The following is a 21,380-nucleotide window of genomic DNA, read 5'->3' on the forward strand; positions in this document are numbered from 1 at the left end:
TTATTATAATATGAATTTTATATTATCTCACCATATGAATCAAAAGTTCTTAAAATTTTATGGAAATGTAAGTAAGTGATACAATTAAGTTATAAAACGTAAAAGAATTAAATTTTGGGTGTCATTTTAAAAAATATATACAGTGGTATGTAAATAGAAATACTATTAAAAACTGAGGACAAATAAAGAAACCATTTCTCGAGCTTTGTGAGCGCAGCATGTTAGTATTTTTTTTTTTTTGTTAGAAAACTTATACATATAAGGGATATGAACCAAATAAGAGTAATCTCTCAAGCGTGCTTGGAGGATAAACTCTCTTTCTGAAGCATACATAAACTAGAGTAAATTAGTTACATATTATCAAACAAAAATTCTCATATGTCTATCTTATTGCTTATGCATTTATTATGTAATTCCTTTTCACAGTGATGATTACAGTGTTTTTTGGCGTGTGATAACAAAGGTTCCTTGCCTTTCAAGATGTACATATAATAACACCAATGACAAATTAAACAATGTTTAAGATCGAAAACTAAATGTTTTAATTTAAGAAAACTAAATCATCTATCACTTTTAAAGTAACTTTGACAATTAACATAATCCTTATAAATGTTGTATACAGTTTAACATAAGTATAATATTTAAATAATAACACAAAACAAAACTAAAGTAAAAATATGTCTATTTACTTTGACATACATGGACTTGTTATAAAAAAAAAGAATATGTGATTTACAAAAGGAAACAAACAAATAATAACATAACAACAACAAAAACTATATAAACTTAGATGATTAAATTTGTAAACTACAAAAAATACACCACAAAATAACACTACACTAATATATCTCCAATAATAATAGGAGAAAATATATATAAATGGATTATGTCATATATATGACAATATATATTGAAGAAAGATGTGTATAAACGTTTTTTTTGGAATACATAATTTTTTTTTTTGTCAACCGAACTTTAAATTAAAAGAGTACTCCAAGGTTGGTTGCTCAAACCGGAGGGAAGAAGTTTACAAAGGTAGTTTCTGAAACTAAAGAACGCGATGAACAGGCAAGACAATCTGCCCTCACATTTGACGAACGCGGGATCCTGCGTAGTATGAAGTCAGGGATGGAAGATCTGAGTAAATTGAAATCGTCCAACAGGTTGGACAATGCGGGCCATTCATCCGGAAATTGCACCATCGCCACCAGCTCTGCACAATCAGTCTCGAAAAGGGAACAATCAACGCCAGCCGCCAACAGAGACTCCATAGCCCAGATCAAGGCTTGTAACTCCGAATGTAGAGGTGAGGGGGTTCGTCTATAGCATCTTGCTCCCATAATTAACATTTTGTCCTCTCTATTGCAAAAACACCAGCCCAAGCCCACAAAGGAATCAGACCCCTTCCAGGATCCATCAACCTGACAACGCGGAGAAGGTTCCAGATCTTCCATAGGTGTCGAATAATCCATGGCTCTGCCTGTGAATGACCTCACCTCCTCCCACAAGATTCGATCATTAGCCACCTGATTTATAATGTCTATTGGCGCCACCTCCGTACCCTGAAAAACCTTTTTATTCCTATCCTTCCAAATTGACCATAAAATCCAAGGTAGACGAGAACATACATCCGAGACACTCGATTGAGATGTCGCCCGCCAGAATAAGAAGTCTAAATTAGAATAAACTGAGCCATAGGGAAAACCATCGGATGTTAACGAAACCGGAGATAAATCCCAGATCCTACGAGACCGAGAACACTCAAAGAGAGTGTGGTTTATCGTCTCCTCCGCCAGCTTGCACCGGTGTACAAAGGGTATCATACCGAACACCCCGATGAGCTAGCCGTTCCAACACCGGAAGAGAACCAGATGCTATCTGCCAGAAGAAGTGTTGAACCTTGGAGGGAACATCAAGTTTCCAAACTTGTGCCCGAAGGGCCGTACACGTCGGTCCGGACTCAACTACCTTAGTTAAATCACGGGCTAGCCGATAACCCGATTTGACTGTATATTTCCCGGATTTAGTGTAGTGCTAAATCAGTCGATCCAGTTTATAGGATTTACTGATTGGCATAGCCTGAATAATCTGAATGTCCTCTGGATCCATGTACTCCTCAAGGATGGGCATATGCCATTCCATAGTGTGTGGGTTGATCAAATGATTAACCATTAAGTTAGGATGGAGCAATCTCCCGCGACCATTAGCTGGTCTTGGGTGGTTATCCGGTATCCAAGGATCTTTCCATACCGATATATCACAACCAGATCCTAATGCCCATCTTGCTCCTTTTTCCACTAAACCTTTTGTTGAAAAAATACTCCTCCAAGCAAATGAGGGAGAATATGGCTTTTTGGCCAAAAGAGGATGTTTATTCCTAAAATATCGACCTCGCATCACACGAGCCATCAGAGATGTTGGATAATGAATTAAACGCCAATACTACTTAGCCAACATCGCATCATTGAATTGCTCCAAATCACGAAAACCCAAACCGCCTTCGCATTTATCATTACACAATTTATCCAAAGCTACCCAGTGCAACCCACGAGCTTTGTCGTTAGACCGCCACCAAAATCTTGAAATAGCACTTGTTAATTTAGACGTTAATGCCTATGGCAATTTAAAGCAGGACATAACATGAGTTGGGAGAGCCAACGCAACTGACTTGATCATGATTTCCTTGCCGCCTTTCGATAGATATTTCGCCGACCAACCATTCACACGATCATCTAACCGATCATTAACATAACTAAAAACCTTAGTTCGTGATCCTTGAAGGCTTTCAGGAATACCCAAATAAGAGCCCATACCGCCTTCTTTTGAAATACCAATAACAGACTTTAATTGGGTTCTTATGTCCTCCGGGACGTTTTTACCAAACATGATAGATGACTTTTCCAAGTTAACCTCCTGTCCGGGCGCTTTCCCATAATTTCCTATGATTTCCATAACCGTACTACATTCAGTCGCTTCTGCTTTACAAAAGAATAAACTATCATATGCAAAAAGCAAATGAGAGATGGTAGGGCAATCCTGAGCTAACGGAATACATAAATTATCTATATTAGTATCTTCGTGTAAAAAAAAATATTATATATTTTCCAAGATTAGTATATTTGCTTCCATATTAGTATCTTTGTTGATCATTCTTTGTTAATCAATATTACCTAGGAAATCAGATTCTTGAATGAAAAAAGGAAGTACATTCTAATATTGTGTTGACTAAGATTTTTTTTTTTTTTTGTTAGAATCATACAGGGCAATGAACAACTAAAACGCATAAGATGTGTTTTGTGCCTTTGATATATCATTGACATTGATATTAAACAGTCCTACGACCATAATTCCTTCAAGGACGACTAGATTATAATTTACTCGTCCTTTTGTGCTGATAGTGCACTCTTTTTTTTTTTGTTTTTTTGACAACATAGAACTAGATTGGCTCAAACAAGCCAATGCGAAGGTACATTGTTAATATAGGTAACTAAATGCGGAACTGTGCGAACTCGTCGCGCTAGATTATCCGTTTTACCATTCTGAGAGCGCAGGACATAGACTAATGAGAAAGAGGTGAACTCCTCCTTATCCGCCTGTATGTCCTCCAAGTAAGGTGTAAAAGCTGGCCACTTGGAAGGCGAAGACACCATCTTCACTAAGTCAGAGCAGTCGGTAAGGAAAACAACTGATTGGTTATCCGCTCCAATCATACATCGCATGGCCCAGATAAGGGCCTCAATATCAGCATGAAGGGGGGACAGGCTACGACGAAGGTTGGCAGCTCCCATAGTAGGGGCATCACCAAATGGTGACGTACAGAACCACCCTCGACCTGCATAACAGTCTGTTTCCTTCCAGGAACCATCTACAAAACAAAAATAGCTCGCCAAAGGGCTAGAAGCGCCGACGCCCCTGCTTCCCCGGGGAACATCCACAGTAGGAATAGCTGATACCATTGGTATATCCTCTGTTTGAGCCAAAGCCCATGCTTTGGCCTCATCCTCTGCTAACCGCAAAAGCGCTAGTGGATTGGAATCCAGATTACTAAAAAGTTTATCATTTCGCGCTTTCCAGATATACCACAAGATCCAGGGAAAAAATGTCTGTGTTGGAACATTTGTAAACCGCCAAAAAAGAGAATCCATATTTGTGAAAAGTGAACCCGATGGGAACGCATTCAAGGCTGTCGGAAACTGCGATAGAGCCCAAACCTGTCTAGCAGGCGGACACTCAAAGAGGGTATGATTAATTGTCTCCTCATGAAAACCACAAAGTACACATGTGGCATCACAACTCATACCACGTTTCCGTAGATTAGCTGTAACCGCCACACAACCCGAGAGCATTTGCCACATAAAATGACAAAGTTTCGGTGGGCGATAGTGCACTCTTATATGGATATATTCCGCCGAATTTATGAGTAATACAATGATAAGTAAAAAAAAAACATGCAACCAACATGCACACATTGCATGACATCTTGAATTGTGAAGAGATGCATAAATTATTTTCCAGATTTTAGAAGTTGCAAAAATTAAATTTATTCGAGCTAATTCAAGAAAATATATTATATCACTCTATACCAACTGATAGATATGCGATTTTTTCTTTTTGAAAGTAGATTTAAAAACTGTTCTTTTAAATCATGAGATATACTGAAAAATAAAAAGTGTTTTAGCAAGTAATTAATATGTTTGGAGTTTATGTTTTATAAGAAAAGTTTACATCTGATTATTAGATATAATCTTATTAATAATAATATCACAAAAATATGAGTTGTGATAAAGAATTCACGATTCATTACGATTTTGTTCCCTCTCGCTTTCTAACTCTCTACAGTAGAGATTTCTCTGTACACGAAGCTATACATTACGATTTATACTCTACACGAAGCTATACATTCATAATATGTTGTTATTCTTCCTGGCTCACTTCTCTAGCTAGGGAAGAGAAGTGAGTCAGAAACATTTTATAAAATATAAAGAAAGACCTTAGAGCATGATTATCGGGGGTTGTAAGAGAGGTTTTAAGAGGGGTTTTAAGAAAAAGTAGGAGAAAAAATAAATCAGAAAAAAAAAAAAAAAGGAAGAGCTCCTCTTATATAGCATATTCTGTTTTCATATAAGAGGCGCTTACGTGTCAGCGCATGGTTGGATAAATAGTTTTATTGAGAACAAAAAATTTTTTTGGCCCGATCGGTGTTCTTTCTCTTGCTCTCTCTTTTTGATAAATTCTCTTGCTCTCTCTTGCGAACCTCTCAATCCGAGGAGATTGAATCGGTCGGAATCGTTGAAGATGGAATCGGACGAGATTGGAATCGGAGAGTTCTTGAGGCTCTTATGTGTTCAGGGTTTAGGGTTTCTTCTAATCAAGGGTTTTGAAACAGCGATTAGTTGTAACCAGTTTCGTTTCTGAAATCTGAGAGTTCTTGAGGCTCTTATGTGTTGGGATTACAGTGTGATACGAGATTTTTCGTAATCTGGCTTCGACTATGTGTATATATATCTTAATCATTCAGTTTTAGGTGGAAGGTGTTTATGCAGAACTCGTTTAGATCACCTTTAGCTTACTGCAGATTGATCTTGTTTCGCAATGGCTGATTACTAAGTGAAACTTGTTTAGTTTCGAAAACCACCAGCTAGATTGAATGCTTCTTCTTCTTTATTCTAAAACCTTGTTATAATTGGGTTTTTAGTTTGGTGCTGCTAAAAGGTCTGGAATGAATTTGTGATGATGCTAGGGGAAATGGGGAGAGAGAAGAGTCCTGGTTTGAAGATCCTTTGGGTCTGGACTATCGGCACTGCAGCTAGTATGATACTCTTTTCTGTCATTCTAATTACCAGAGTTTCGTTTACCAGTTCCTATATTCTCTATGGATAGATCATAGGTATGTGTAGTGTAATAGTGACTGGTCTTTTACTTGTTTTCAGTATTGGTGACCAGCTTGATGACTGATGAGGAGTGCTTAGCAGTCTTTTTTTTATTGCAGCATTTGTCTATGATTCCCCAGAGATTTGATTGACTCATTTAGTAAATTCTGTTTTCTGTGTTTGAATGAGTGTTTGAATGAGTGTTCTTTTGTTAGTTATCTAGAGAATGTAAACCAACACCAAAAGGTCTGTTTGTTTTGTTTTAGTTCAGACAGTTTCGTTGGTGTGCTTGAGGTTTTTGTTCACCAGTCTAGGAGGGAAATCCAGAACATCTGTATCTACCATAAGCGATCCCAAGACCTCCTTTTCCACCAAGATCATCAATGGTGGAGGGAGAACCCCTGTTTTTGACGATACCCTTCATCAACTGCAGTTAGCTCTGGTTCCCGTATCATCTAGTTTCTATACTCTGCATCATTACCATTATCATATTCCTCAAATGGCTTCTAAATCATTGACTGTTGTTGCAGGAGATAGCCAGACGCAGGGAAGAGTTGGAACAATTGCTCCTGGAGCATCAGAATAGAGACGATGACATGTGAATGTGTGACCACAAGTATAGCTTCATTGGATGGAGTTTCTTTTTGTATTAAACGATTGGCTTTTTTAAAGGTGTTGGACAATTTGATATTTGGCAATGATAAGTATTTTGATTGATCTTATCTTTATATCTTCATTTCTTTATACTTGCTAAAGACGAAAACAGATTGTTAAACGAGTTAAGTAATTTGATGAATCAAGATGCACTGATAAAGAGAAGAAGCTCAATTGTAAGCGTCGTCCACGTTTGTAGCAAATACGTTTAACAACAATCTTAAAATCTAACTCCTGTTTATTGTATGCTTGGAAATGTATGTACGAGAGTATTAGTCTGATACATCCAAGAGAGCATAGTCATAAACATAACGATGATTTGGTTGAGAATATTTGGGCAAAATTTGGAGCTAATCAGTATTAAAATTAATCATTCTCTCCATTTATAAATTGCACTTCTGTTGTAATATGTATTAATGTTTTTATTATGTTTTGTATGTTTGGAAATTATTAAAAATAGAATATTTTCTAATTTTATAAAATCTTAAATGTTTACACATTTATACCACTTCTATTTCATTTAAAATTTTTAAATTTTAAAATACAATATTTTCAAAAATAAGAGATCCAAAATAAGAACCTACCAATAAAAGAAAAAATTTTATCTAAAAGATCATGAGTTCTTATATTCCAAACAGTACACAATTAATTCATAAAAAATTTAAAAACTCCCCTTCTAACAACCCACCAATAAATTTGCTCTTAGGCCTTAAGGCCAAAAACATTTTGTAAGAAAAGTTTCGTTTGATATCCCAATAAGATCCGGAAAGTGATTTTTAACAACCATAATAAACTATTAAGAAAAACTATGGACTAAAATATATATTATATTAAATTGACAGATTTAAAAATGTGAAACTATAAGTTTAACCGCTTATATACCTCGTGTTGGGGGATAAAACTACTGTTAACCTTGCCCGATGATCCAAAGCCGTTAGGTTTTGTATTGGTATAGTACCTACGGGACACTTCACCTTGCTGACATGTGCCTCAGATGTTCGCCATTCACTTTTTGTCATAGTCCCAGTCACACTAGGGATCTCTGACAGCGACTCTTATAACAACAAAATTTTATTTAAATTTTTTGGTAACAACGAAATTAAATCTAAATGATAATCAACACAAAACCATACATATACTACAATAGATAAAAGAAAATTTTTTTAAAAGTAATAAACAAACCTGTGTCTTTTGGTTTTGTAGAAGAGAATGGTAAAAAGCTGCTTATATATTCCTATGCAAACGACCTCATCTGAAGCCTGTAAAGTAAATTTGTTGACAAGTTACTGCCCAAGCATCAGCTGAAGTCACCATGATTCAGAGTGTGTGTAGTTCTCTCCCTCTGATTCAATTTTTCGAGCTATATCTGTAAATTTAGAACCTTAAACCAAATTGTATATTTGATTATCTTTTGCTTTTATTTTACTTATTTTTTGCTTTTAAATTACTAATTTTTTGCTTATTTTTGTTTACTTGCTTGCTTATTTATGTTCAACCTCAGTTGTTATTTACATTTTGTAACAAATTGAGTCCATTAACTAAAAATGTAAAATCTACTTGCTTGCTTATTTTGTAACATTTTAGATATTATTATTTGATGTAAAATCAAATATTGTCGGATAAATGTAACCCAATTGGAATTTATTTCTCATAATTATGTTCAAAATCTTATGTGTTGTATAATGCTTTGGCAGTAGGAAGAAAAAACGAAATAATTAATTTTTTTATAGTTATGTTCTGGTTCTTTTTGTCCAAAATAATCATCTAATCATTTGATATTTGCGTAATTAGAAAAACTAATTCTTAAGACCTGTAGAGTTCAATGTCCTGTGTGTGATTTGGAAAAAAATAACCGTAGAGAGACATAAAAGAATTTTTTTTTTTTTGTTTTTTTTTTAAAAGCCAAGCTAAAATCATTACAAACGAGTATTTTATTGGCGGTCGAAGAAAAAATTAAGACCAATGGACAAAAGAGCTTCTATGTAACAGGATTTGTTTATTTGTATTATCAACGACTTATTTGATGCTTCCATGTGCAAGTCAGTCTCCTTGCCCAATGTCGTTTGGTGTGTAAGAAGCTATAACAAAATGTGGTATCTTATATAATATGAGAAGGTTTTTCTCAACTTTTGCTAAGGAAATGACACTTGGCATGTTATTTATCTAACACCTGTCTTATGTTGTTATTTGGACTTAATTAACTAAATTCATTTGTACTTTGAACCTAAGTAACTACTGGCCCATAAAAAAAGAAAAAAAAAAAAACTCTCAACATTTCCTCTTTTCATTCTTCAGTAAAAACTATTTGTAGGCTTCTGCTGATCTAAAACCACAATTTATCAGTTTGTGATTTCATCCTAGGAAAAATTGATGATAGTTTATTTTGAAATGATAAATATGAGTTTCAATCTTATGTATAATTTAGGGGCAAGAACAGATTCTAAATTATGTAAAAAATTGGTTTCTAGGTTTCAGTCTTATAATGATTTATGAGCAAGAAAAGATTCTAGATTATATTAGATTGTGAGATGTTTATGTGTTCTCAAAATTCTTTTATCAATTCATAATTTTTTGGCTCAAATTTTAAATTTTGGGTTTCCATTCCTGCTTAGTTTCTGGCATTTTAGTTTTATATAATCTAATGGTGAGATGTTTTCTGTAAGTAATTTGATAATTGCTTACTTATTTATTCCTCATTAGATCTTACTAATTCTTTTTCCATAAAAGCAGAATTCATTCCGTTTTCCATAAAATTAGAATTCAATCCCTAATTACTCTCCTTTTTTTTTTGTCAACCATTGGGGCACAACAGGCCAACCCATTAGCCTAATCCCTACATTCGTAGGGAGCCTAATTACTCTCCTTTTAACACAAATTTTCAGTCATTATTATATAATTTCAGTCATTAGGTTCCTATGAAAAATTATATTATTTTTATATATCTTTCCAAATTTTAATCGGTATTCTTGAATAATTTAAAATTTTTTTTGCATGTTATCATGTTTGTTGTTCGCAATATTACTACGAAGAAAAAAATTATGTGAAAATGTTTGAAAATTTTATTTATTCATTAGAGTGTTTATGTATGTCTTTCCTACTCTCCATGAGCCGGTCCAACAATTTTGGATGTCATACAATAAAAATTATTTCCATATTGTAGTTCGCTTTGCTTGCTCATATTTTTCTTTGTGTTTTCAATGTTTTCATGTTCATTTAAACATTTCTACGAAAATAAATATAATATTGTCTAATAACTCATTATTTTTTTAGAACTTTCGAATATGAACTTTTTTATCAGACTTACATATTTGTTTTCCTAAATTGAATTTTACTTTAAATCTCAGTAACAACAAGTTTAATTAACACTAATCTAATGCTCATTCACCAACAATTCAAAAGATGAAATAGGTTTTTAGATAAACCTACTAAAATTTCATCCGTAAATTGGATATATCTACATGAATAATACACTGTTTTCTTATATAAAATTTGAACTTCTAAATTTTTTTGAACTTATATTTTTTTTTAATAATAACTGAACTTATAATTTTTTCCCTACATAAAATACCTAAAACTTTTGGTCTAAAATATGCCTCACAAAAATTAATGCCCTAATCCTTGGTTTCACTTGCTTAGCCTATGGGTCGGACCTTGATCCATGTTTTATTTTTACTTCAGGTTATCGTGTTTGTTGGTTGTGTTAATATTACTACATCATGAAAAAAATGAACTATCATTGATTTAATAAGTTGAACATGTTAGGTTTTGTTCTTTTCTTATATTTTAGAATCTCTATTATTTTTTCCTTTTGGGCATTCATGTGGTAAAGCAACTTCTTCTTATTGGACGATGCATATGATTCTTTCCATTGTAAATTTAGTTTCTTATTAGTCTTCATCTTTAAGAAAAAAAATGTATTTTAAACTATTATAAAAAAGGAATATTGTATGTTACTATCATATGCTTAAAAAACCATGTTGTTAAGCTTGTGATGTCTTTTTATCTCATCGTACGATATGAGTTGCAAATTTCTATACTATATCTGATTAATTTGACTTCTGTAGTGAGTAGTATATGCTAATTGTATATTGGTATCATATATTTTTAGGAATTTTAGTATCAAATAGCGCATTTTCGAAAATACCCTTTTTCCTATGTCACTTTTCAATAATACCATTTCATGTTGTTCATTTAAAAAAAAAACTCATTTTCTATGTATAAAATGACTAAACTCCAAATACTAAACCCTACCTCATCAAAACTATATCCTAAATGTAAAATAGAGAATCCAGACCTTTTAAAAAAAATTTAAATTAATTTAACATATTGTAATTTGTGTAAAAGAGGGTAAAAATGAAACTGTTCAAAAAGAAGTTTTTTCCTGAAAAGGATTATCTCAAAAAGGGTATTTTTAACAAATTCTCATATTAGAAAAATGTTTCAAAATTTCCCTACATTAAAAAAATAATATTATATGGTGAGAAACTCAATAGGTTTCTCACCAATACACATGCTATAATTTGTATGAAAAATCTAAAGGGAAAAATCCATAAACACTCTACTATGTAATCAAAAGTTTCTCCGTGTGTTGAAATACTCTAATACTATATATAAAATGAAAACTCAAGTAACATCAAACAAATGAACCCAAAAAAAATTAATATGATCAATATATTTTTAAAATCACAATTATAACCATTACTGAGTAAACAAATAAAAGCTAATAATCTCCAAATAACTAAAATTGAACAACAATGTAAACTAAATCCGTGCGTAGCACAGGATGACTTCTAGTATGACTATATGAGAATGTATACAAATTCATAGTGTGATGGGTTGGTCTCCTTCAAGCTCTGATATAACAATCAACGAGTCACCCATTTCGAGAGAGAGAGGTTCATTCTTTGGAAGCGGATTGATCATCTGCAACCACAGGAAAAACAAAATTATCAACGTTAGTGAGGAGGAAGAAGAGGTTAGCGTATGCTGCAGAGTAATAAAACACTCACCTTTTTACCGCCTTTTATGTAGCCTATAGCGACTTCTCTCCTCAGCCAAGCTCGCTCTGAGAGCTCGGTGAATGAAGGATTCTCGCCCTTTTTCATGTACAGTTCAATGTCCTATATGTGTCAAAGCAAACTCAAGATTTTTAGTTTTATACCGAATTTATAGTGAATTTCAATAGAAGTTACTGACGAAATATTTGAAGGAAGAGACTATTTTTCTTTTTTAACCTTAACGTATATCTCATCACCATCTGCGTTTAAAATGTCCTTCCACACCTCGTTCAGTTCGCTGTTTTCAGCAACTGATTATATAGAAAAGAGTATTACTATTGTTCGGATTATAGGTAGATAAACAAGAAACAAACATTTGAATAGATGGAATGTAACCTTGTGCTGTTACAAGGCTCATAACTTCCTCTGCTGCAATGAAAGTTAGGGATGGCTTCAGCACTGTTATCTGTATGGTTTTGAGTAATGTTTCAGCAACTTAACCATAAGGAAGCCAACAATAAAAAAAAAAAAAAAAAAAAAAAAACATAGAAAAGCCTTTCAATACCTGCTTGCCGAGATTTGAGTCGACGATTTCAGAGGCTAGATTATGTACCTAAAGAAACAACATAAATAAACAAATATTAGCTATTCAATGTGGTTTTGGATTCAATAACAATTTAGTAAATTACCTTTGACTCCAAGCTTGTTGCAGATGCTTTCAGCGATGAGAAGAGAATAAGCAGATTGTTTGTCTGCTCTAGATGGATCTAAAACACATTCGGACTTATTTGTTAGTGCTATCATTATTGCAAACGACGAATTCAAACTTCTGATTTTTCTTGAAGTGATATAGAAGAAACATCTGACTTTCTTGGAAGCTGCCAAGAAACTGCCACTCTCAATAAACTGCCAAGCTAACGGATGCAGGTGATCAATATTAATCAATTAAAGCTGCCACTCTCAATAAACTAATAGAAACTGCGGTCTGACTTTTAATTTCTTGATTGTAATCCTCTTTCTTTTCTGCATCCCCTTGGCCGTAATCCCAGTTTCTTTCTGAAAGTTTTGTGCAAAATGTTGAACTGGCTTCTTCTAATACCGTGGAATCAAATCTTCACTGCTGCATGTGGCTGTTTTTTTAGCGACAGGAACTACATTCACATGATGGAAAAAAATCTCAATTCTTTGCAGAAAGCTATGCAAGAACTTAAGGGTGAACGAGAAGATCTGTTAGGAAGAGTTTCCATAGAAGAAGATAAAGGTTTGCAACGGCTTGCTCGAGTCAAGCTATGTTGGAAGTAAATTCTTTTAGAAGCGATGGAAAAAGTGTTTTGAGTATTTGAGAGAGTAGTTTAGAAAATAAAACTTTTATTACTTTGATTTTAACTTGGAACAACTTCACAACATCTTAGTTACAAATGAGAGTAGGAGGAGGTATTTATAGCCTCCATATTACAAAATATCTAGAATATTTTAATCCTTAATCTAGATTATTCTAACACAATATCTAGATTATAATAATATAATTATCTAGATAGTTCTAACTAAATATCTAGATTTTTATGTTTAAGGAGGTGATACATTATTCTAGAACTTTTAGATATTTTTAAGGAGGTGGAGATCTTGATTTTTCTAGAGAGAACTCTAGAACATGGATTTAATTAACCTTGATTAAAAAATCAAGTTTAACTCTCAACACCCCCTCTTAAACTTGATTTTGCCACTCCAAGTAAGCTCCTCATCTTGATAAAGTCTTCACGTTTGAGAGGCTTGGTGAAAATATCGGCTACTTGATCATTTGTCTTCACATACTCCAATTGCACATCCTTCTTGTTGACACACTCTCTAATGTAATGATAGCGTGTGTCAATGTGCTTACTTCGATCATGGAAGACTGGGTTCTTCGCCAAAGCTATTGCTGACTTGTTATCGACAAAGATCTTTGTTGGCTCTTCTTGTGGCAAGTTTAACTCCTTTAGAAGATTTCTTAACCAAATAGCATGGCACACACATGAAGTAGCCGCCACATACTCCGCTTCACAAGTGGAAAGCGTGACAATTGGTTGCTTCTTCGACATCCACGTGAAAGCTGTATCTCCAATGTAGAACACAAAACCACTTGTGCTTTTTCGATCATCTACGTCTCCACTCCAATCGCTATCGCTATATCCAACAAGCTTATAATCATTTGAAATAGAATAGTGCAAACCAAAGTTCATGGTACCTTTGATATAGCGAAGAATCCTCTTTGCCGCCTTAAAATGAGTTGTTGTTGGATGTTCCATGTAGCGACTAACAACTCCAACCGCATATAAGATATCGGGTCTTGTGCATGTTAAGTATCGTAAGCTTCCAACTAAGCTCTTAAATAATGTTGGGTCTACTCCTTCTCCTTCCTTGATCTTTGATAACTTGATTCCACATTCCATTGGTGTGCTCACCGCGTTAGAGTCTTCCATCTTAAACTTTTTAAGTACCTCCTTAGCATATCCTTCTTGAGTAATAAAAACTCCATTTTCTTCTTGTCTTACTTCGATCCCGAGGTAGTAAGACATCAATCCAATGTCTGTCATCTCGAACTCCTTCGTCATCTCTTTCTTGAATTCGTCGAACATGCTTGGATTGTTACCAGTGAATATCAAGTCATCTACATACAAGCACACAATCAATATATCGTCATTTTGAATTTTGATATAAAGTGCATGCTCATATGGACACTTGATGAAGTCTTTCTCGTTGAAATACTTGTCGATCCGTGTATTCCAAGCTCTTGGGGCTTGTTTTAATCCATAAAGTGCCTTCTTTAACCTCAAAACTTTGTCTTCTTCTCCTTTAACTATGTAGCCTTGAGGTTGCTCAATGTAAACTTCTTCTTCAAGGTCTCCATTTAAGAAGGCTGACTTGACATCCATTTGATGTATCTTCCACTTATTTTGAGCCGCCAATGAAATAATTAGTCGAACAGTTTCAAGACGAGCAACAGGAGCAAATACTTCATCGTAGTCGATTCCGGGTCTTTGACTATATCCTTTAGCCACCAATCTTGCCTTGTATCTTTCAACTTCCCCTTTAGAATTTTTCTTTGCTTTGTACACCCATTTCACACCGATCGCATTGTGTCCATTTGGAAGTGAAGCTAACTCCCATGTATCATTCTTTTGTATAGCCTTTATCTCTTCATCCATGGCATTTCTCCAAGTCTTCTTTTCAATAGCTTCTTGGAAGTTCAATGGCTCGCACTCCGCAAATAAACAAAATAAAGTAAGGTTGTCTTGATTTTCGGTTACCTCGTAAATCTCTTGTAGACTTCTAAAGCGTGGAGTCCTTTCGCTAGAACTTTCTTCTCCTTGAGAACTCGTTGGTGAAGTTGGTGGTGTAGTAGGCTCTTCTCTTGGTGGCTATGGGTCATCTTCTTCAAAGTGTGGAAAGAAGTTATAATCTTCATCATTTGACTTCCATTCCCATTCTCCTTCTTCGTCGAACACGACATTTCGACTTATAATAGTCTTCCTCGTATCGGGATTGTAAAGCTTGTAGCCTTTCGAGTTGTTGTCATAACCAATGAAGATGTACTTCTCACTTTTGTCATCTAGTTTGCTCCGCTTCTCATCTGGTACATGAGCATGAGCTATGCTTCCAAATACTCTTAAATGAGAAACACCGGGCTTTCTTCTGCTCCAAGCTTCTTGTGGTGTCTTACCCGAGACACTTCTTGTTGGAGATCGGTTTAATAAATACACCGCACACGCGACAGCTTCCGCCCATAGCTCCTTCGGTAGTCTTTTACTCTTAAGCATGCTCCTCGCCATCTCAAGAATTGTTCTATTCTTCCTTTCTGCTACTCCATTTTGTTGAGGGGATCTAGGCACCGTTAGTTGTCTTCGGATGCCATTATCTTCACAATACTTATGAAACTCCTTGGATGTGAACTCTCCTCCACGGTCGGATCTCATAGCTTTGATCACAAGACCACTTTCCTTCTCAACATGGGCTTTAAAATTTTTAAAGTTCTCGAACACCTCAGATTTTTCTTTCAATAAATAAACCCATGTTTTTCTTGAAAATCATCAATAAAGAGAAGGAAATAGTTACTTTTACCAAGTGATTTTGGCTTGATTGGACCGCACACATCCGTGTGTATTAACTCCAATGGCTTTTGAGCTCTTGTGCTTGACTCCTTTGGAAAACTCATTTTGAATTGTTTTCCAAGTAGACATCCTTCACACACCTGATTTGGATGATTGATCCAAGGTAGCCCCCTCACCATTTCTTTCTTCGAAAGTAACTCCAAACCTCCAAAATTTAGATGTCCGTATCGAAGATGCCAAAGCCAAGACTCCTCTTTGTAGCACATCTTGAGACATTGTGCGATGTCATTTTGAATGTTAAGAACAAACATTCTATTTTTAGACATCGGCACTTTAGTTATGAGATTACTTGTTTGGTCTCTTATAGAAAGGTTATTATCTTTTAATCGAATATCATAACCTTTCTCTAAGAGTTGCCCAAGACTCAAGATGTTTGTCTTCATGGTTGGAATATAGTAAACGTTGGAAATATATTGATGATCTCCATTCTTCAATCGAATGAGAATGTTTCCTTTGCCTTGTACCTCCATCTTCGATTCATCTCCTAAAGCGACGTTTCCTTTCACCGACTCATCAAGCTCCACGAACATGTTTCTTCTCCCGCACATGTGATTGCTTGCACCACTGTCGAGGTACCATTTATTATTTTCTTCTCGTTCATCCTTCTTGTAATTAGCCATTAATAACATGTCTTCTTCTTGAATCTTTTCCTCAACGTAGTTGGCCTTCTCCTCGACTCTTTTGTTACTAGGAGCTTTACATTCGGAAGCGTAATGTCCAAACTTTCCACAATTGTAGCATTTTACACTTGATTTATTGTACCTTGAATTTGAGCTTCCTCTCCCACGGCCTCTTGATGAGCTTTCTTCTCTTTGACTTGTGTTGTCTTCATATGGCCTCCAACCACGTCCATTTCCATATCCATGGCCTCGCCCTCGTCCTTGTACTTGACCACCACCTCTTCTTTGATAACTTTGCCCAATTTCTTCTTTAATGTTATAAATTTGCATTTTTAGTACTTGTTCGGCAATGTCTTCTTTCTTCTTTTTCTTTTCTTCATAAGCCTGTAATGACCCAAGAAGTTGCTCCATTGTCATGGCCTCCAAATCTTTTGTCTCTTCAATAACGGTAACGATATGCTCAAATCTTGAGTCTAATGATCTAAGAACCTTCTCCATAATTCTCACATCATCTAGCTTTTCGCCGTTTCTTTTGAGATTATTAGTAACCACTAGAACTCTTGAAAAATAATCAGAGACAAGTTCACCTTCCTTCATTTGTAAAGCTTCAAATTCTCCTCTTAGAGTTTGAAGACGCACCTTCTTGACTTGATCGGCACCCTTGTAAGATGTTCGAAGCTTCTCCCATGCTTCTTTGGCCGACGTAGCTCCAACGACCTTCTAGAACATGGATTTAATTAACCTTGATTAAAAAATCAAGTTTAACTCTCAACAAGCTATGGCTTTCAAGGGTACAAAGTGTTGAACCCCAAGTCAATGATCTGCTTGAGGTTAGATCAACTGAAACTGGAAGATTGTGTCTGTTTGGTTATTGTTCTGAGGATTTCATATCAAGCTACGATTATGGTGAAAAGGTATTGAAGATGTTGGAAGAGGTTATAGAACTTCTATCTAAAAAAGATTTCGAAGTGGTGGCGCAGAAAATGATACTTAAGGCGGAGAACAAGCATATCCAACAACGCACAGTTGGTTTGGATACGATGGTTGGGATGACATGGAACAGCCTCGTGAACGATGAAATAAGAACCTTAGGTCTTTATGGTATGGGTGGAGTAGGGAAAACCACCCTCTTAGCTCGTATCAACAACAACTTTGTTGTAGTGGAGAATGATTTTGATGTTGTGATATGGGTTGTGGTCTCTAAAGATTCGCAGAATGAGGGCATTCAAGATCAGATTCTGGGAAGATTACGTCGTGACAAGGAATGGGAACAAGAAACAGAAAATGAGAAAGCCTCTCTCATATACAATAACCTCAAGAGAAAGAAATTTGTGCTGTTGTTGGATGATATCTGAAGCCAAGTAGATCTGAACAAGATAGGAGTTCCACCTCCAAATCAAGAAAATGGATCGAAGATAGTTTTCACCACACGTTTAAAGGAAGTTTGCACTCACATGGAAGCTGACGAGCTGATAAAAGTTGATTGTTTGTCACGGGATGTAGCGTGGGAATTGTTTCGAGTTACTGTCGGAGATAGCATACTAAGGAGCCATCAGGATATCCCCACACTTGCAGGAATCGTTGCCGCAAAATGTCAAGGCTTGCCACTTGCACTCAATGTCATTGGCAAAGCCATGGCATGTAAAGAGACTATAGAAGAATGGCATCATGCAATTAATGTTCTGAATTCGCCTGGCCACGAGTTTCCAGGTATGGAAGAAAGCATTCTTGTCGTTTTGAAGCTTAGTTATGATAGCTTAAAGAATGATGAAGTCAAATTGTGCTTCCTATATTGCTCTTTGTTTCCTGAAGATTATGAAATAGAAAAGGAGAAGTTGATAGAATACTGGATATGCCAAGGATTCATCATAAATGCGAACAAATATGAAGATGGAGGTACCAACAAAGGTTATGATATTATTGGCTTGTTAGTTCGTGCACATTTGTTGATTGATTGTGAACTAAAGACCAAAGTAAAAATGCATGATGTGATACGTGAGATGGCTCTTTGGATAGACTCCAACTTGGAACATGAGAAAGATTCAGTTTGTGTGAAATCTGGTACACAGGTTCGTCTCATCCCAAAGGACATCAATTGGGATATTTTGAGACGGATGTCTTTAATGAATACTCAGATTGAGGAGATATCTTGCAGTCCGGACTGCCCCAAGCTTACAACCCTATTACTCCCGTATAACAAGTTGTTGGATATTTCAGTTGGATTCTTTCGGTTAATGCCACAACTTGTGGTCTTGGATCTTTCTGTAAACGGGAGTTTAAAGAGTTGCCGGAAGAAATTTCTAACTTAGGGTCTTTGCAATATCTCAATTTATCACACACAGGGATAAAATCGTTACCAGTTCGTCTAAGTGACTTGACGAAACTAATCTACTTGAACCTGGAGTTCACTCGTGAACTAGAGAGTCTTGCTGGGATAGCAAAAACCTTACAAAATCTGCAAGTGTTGAAATTATTTTACTGCCATGTTTGTGTTGATGACGTATTAATGGAGGAACTACAACACTTGGAGCACTTGAAGGTTTTAACTGCAACCATAGAGGATGTCAGGATTTTGGAAATGATACAAGGAGATGACCGATTGGCGACTAGTGTTAAAGGTTTATGTCTAAGAAATATGTCAGCACCTCGTGTAATATTAAACACGTTAGCTCTGGGAGGTCTTCAACGCCTTGGAATAGTGACCTCAAACATATCTGAGATAAAGATTGATTGGCAAAGCAAAGAAAGAAGGGATGAGATTTCACCAATGGAGATCCTTATTCCATCCACTACTTCTCCAGGCTTCAAGCAACTCTCCACTGTTAATATAATCCATTTGGAAGGGCAAAAGGATTTGTCATGGCTGTTATTTGCTCAAAATCTTAAGGAGCTACATGTGGAGTATTCACCGAAAATAGAAGAAATAATAAACAAGGAGAAAGGAATGAGTATTAGCAGAAAGCATCAAGATATTGGTGTTCCATTTGGGAACTTGGAATCCCTTACGCTATATCAATTGGCTGGACTTTCGGAAATCTGCTGGAATTATCGGAATCTTCCTAACCGTAGAAAATTCGAAGTTAAATATTGTCCAAAGCTACCCGAAGATATAGCTTATTTTCCCACGCATGCATAGGAATAACGGGTGGAATGAGGGTCTTAAGTGAATGGCTGGTCTCTAAAATACAGACAGGTTTGTAATAATACAGTTTTGTTTGTGTTTATATGTACTGCTTTTGTTTCAAGAGCTTGTCTCAAGTACAGACAACAGCTTTTGTTTCCTCTCGATCTCTTCTGTGTGAGTAAAAAGATATGTTGGCGTGCTTTTGTCATGTTCAGCGCTGTCTCCTAAGTAATGAGCTACAGTTTGTCAAAAGAGAGCATAGATGGCATTGATGTTTCCGGATAGAGCTAGTCTTAGATCCATGGGACACGGTGGAAAAAAAATACAACATTTGGGAAATATTAGTCCACCACCAAAAGCAATGCAATTCCAAGTTTTGTGGCCGATGACGCAACGACATCTTGTAAACTAACTTTTCTTTTCATATTGCCTCCGTGATTTGGAAAAAAATTATAAACCTCGAGTTGGAGACATATAGGCTTTAAGAAAGGAAAAAAAAAACTCAAATCATTACAAAGACTGATTTTTATTCGGGGTCAAAGAAAGAACAAAGAGCAATGACCAAAAAGGGGCTTCGATGTAAAAGCGTTTGTTCTTTGTACAAATTTAACGACTTATTTGATGCTTGCGTTGTATTTGTGAGTCAGTCTCCTTGCCCAATGTTGCATTGTGTGTAAGAAACTATAACAAAATGTGGTATATGAGAATGTATACAATATCATAGTGTGATGGGTTGGTCTCCTTCAAGCTCCGATATAACAATCAACGAGTCACCCATTTCGAGAGAGAGAGGTTCATTCTTTGGAAGCGGATTGATCATCTGCAACCACAGGAAAAACAAAATTATCAACGTTAGTGAGGAGGAAGAAGAGGTTAGCGTATGCTGCAGAGTAATAAAACACTCACCTTTTTACCGCCTTTTATGTAGCCTATAGCGACTTCTCTCCTCAGCCAAGCTCGCTCTGAGAGCTCGGTGAATGAAGGATTCTCGCCCTTTTTCATGTACAGTTCAATGTCCTATATGTGTCAAAGCAAACTCAAGATTTTTAGTTTTATACCGAATTTATAGTGAATTTCAATAGAAGTTACTGACGAAATATTTGAAGGAAGAGACTATTTTTCTTTTTTAACCTTAACGTATATCTCATCACCATCTGCGTTTAAAATGTCCTTCCACACCTCGTTCAGTTCGCTGTTTTCAGCAACTGATTATATAGAAAAGAGTATTACTATTGTTCGGATTATAGGTAGATAAACAAGAAACAAACATTTGAATAGATGGAATGTAACCTTGTGCTGTTACAAGGCTCATAACTTCCTCTGCTGCAATGAAAGTTAGGGATGGCTTCAGCACTGTTATCTGTATGGTTTTGAGTAATGTTTCAGCAACTTAACCATAAGGAAGCCAACAATAAAAAAAAAAAAAAAAAAGAAAAAAAACATAGAAAAGCCTTTCAATACCTGCTTGCCGAGATTTGAGTCGACGATTTCAGAGGCTAGATTATGTACCTAAAGAAACAACATAAATAAACAAATATTAGCTATTCAATGTGGTTTTGGATTCAATAACAATTTAGTAAATTACCTTTGACTCCAAGCTTGTTGCAGATGCTTTCAGCGATGAGAAGAGAATAAGCAGATTGTTTGTCTGCTCTAGATGGATCTAAAACACATTCGGACTTATTTGTTAGTGCTATCATTATTGCAAACGACGAATTCAAACTTCTGATTTTTCTTGAAGTGATATAGAAGAAACATCTGACTTTCTTGGAAGCTGCCAAGAAACTGCCACTCTCAATAAACTGCCAAGCTAACGGATGCAGGTGATCAATATTAATCAATTAAAGCTGCCACTCTCAATAAACTAATAGAAACTGCGGTCTGACTTTTAATTTCTTGATTGTAATCCTCTTTCTTTTCTGCATCCCCTTGGCCGTAATCCCAGTTTCTTTCTGAAAGTTTTGTGC

General features: G+C 35.6%; 3 protein-coding genes and 1 pseudogene across 3 annotated transcripts; 1 reads left to right on the forward strand and 3 right to left on the reverse strand.

Annotated features, from left to right (window-relative positions):
- Positions 1–1,007: 1,007 nt before the first annotated feature.
- On the reverse strand, positions 1,008–2,409 carry LOC147919540 (uncharacterized). Its single transcript, XM_087503998.1, has 3 exons — positions 2,067–2,409; positions 1,826–1,878; positions 1,008–1,586 (listed from the first exon to the last, which is right to left on the reverse strand). The coding sequence occupies exons 1-3, from the start codon at positions 2,407–2,409 to the stop codon at positions 1,008–1,010; spliced, it is 975 nt and encodes a 324-aa protein (XP_087360124.1).
- An 8,915-nt stretch (positions 2,410–11,324) lies between these two features.
- LOC147919541 (putative ion channel POLLUX-like 2) lies at positions 11,325–12,211 on the reverse strand. Its single transcript, XM_087506244.1, has 5 exons — positions 12,087–12,211; positions 11,918–11,987; positions 11,759–11,832; positions 11,534–11,644; positions 11,325–11,447 (listed from the first exon to the last, which is right to left on the reverse strand). The coding sequence occupies exons 2-5, from the start codon at positions 11,937–11,939 to the stop codon at positions 11,346–11,348; spliced, it is 309 nt and encodes a 102-aa protein (XP_087362370.1). The 5' UTR covers positions 11,940–11,987; positions 12,087–12,211; the 3' UTR covers positions 11,325–11,345.
- A 384-nt stretch (positions 12,212–12,595) lies between these two features.
- On the forward strand, positions 12,596–19,425 carry LOC147919542 (putative disease resistance protein At5g43730 pseudogene; annotated as a pseudogene).
- Positions 19,426–19,920: 495 nt separating this feature from the next.
- LOC147919543 (putative ion channel POLLUX-like 2) lies at positions 19,921–20,998 on the reverse strand. The gene is made up of 5 exons (XM_087504533.1): positions 20,875–20,998; positions 20,704–20,773; positions 20,545–20,618; positions 20,320–20,430; positions 19,921–20,233 (listed from the first exon to the last, which is right to left on the reverse strand). The coding sequence occupies exons 2-5, from the start codon at positions 20,723–20,725 to the stop codon at positions 20,132–20,134; spliced, it is 309 nt and encodes a 102-aa protein (XP_087360659.1). The 5' UTR covers positions 20,726–20,773; positions 20,875–20,998; the 3' UTR covers positions 19,921–20,131.
- Between the last annotated feature and the right edge of the window lie 382 nt (positions 20,999–21,380).

This window comes from Camelina sativa, chromosome 20 (assembly GCF_030686135.1).
Source record: "Camelina sativa cultivar CO46 ecotype springtype chromosome 20, ASM3068613v1".
Lineage (NCBI taxonomy): Eukaryota > Viridiplantae > Streptophyta > Magnoliopsida > Brassicales > Brassicaceae > Camelina > Camelina sativa.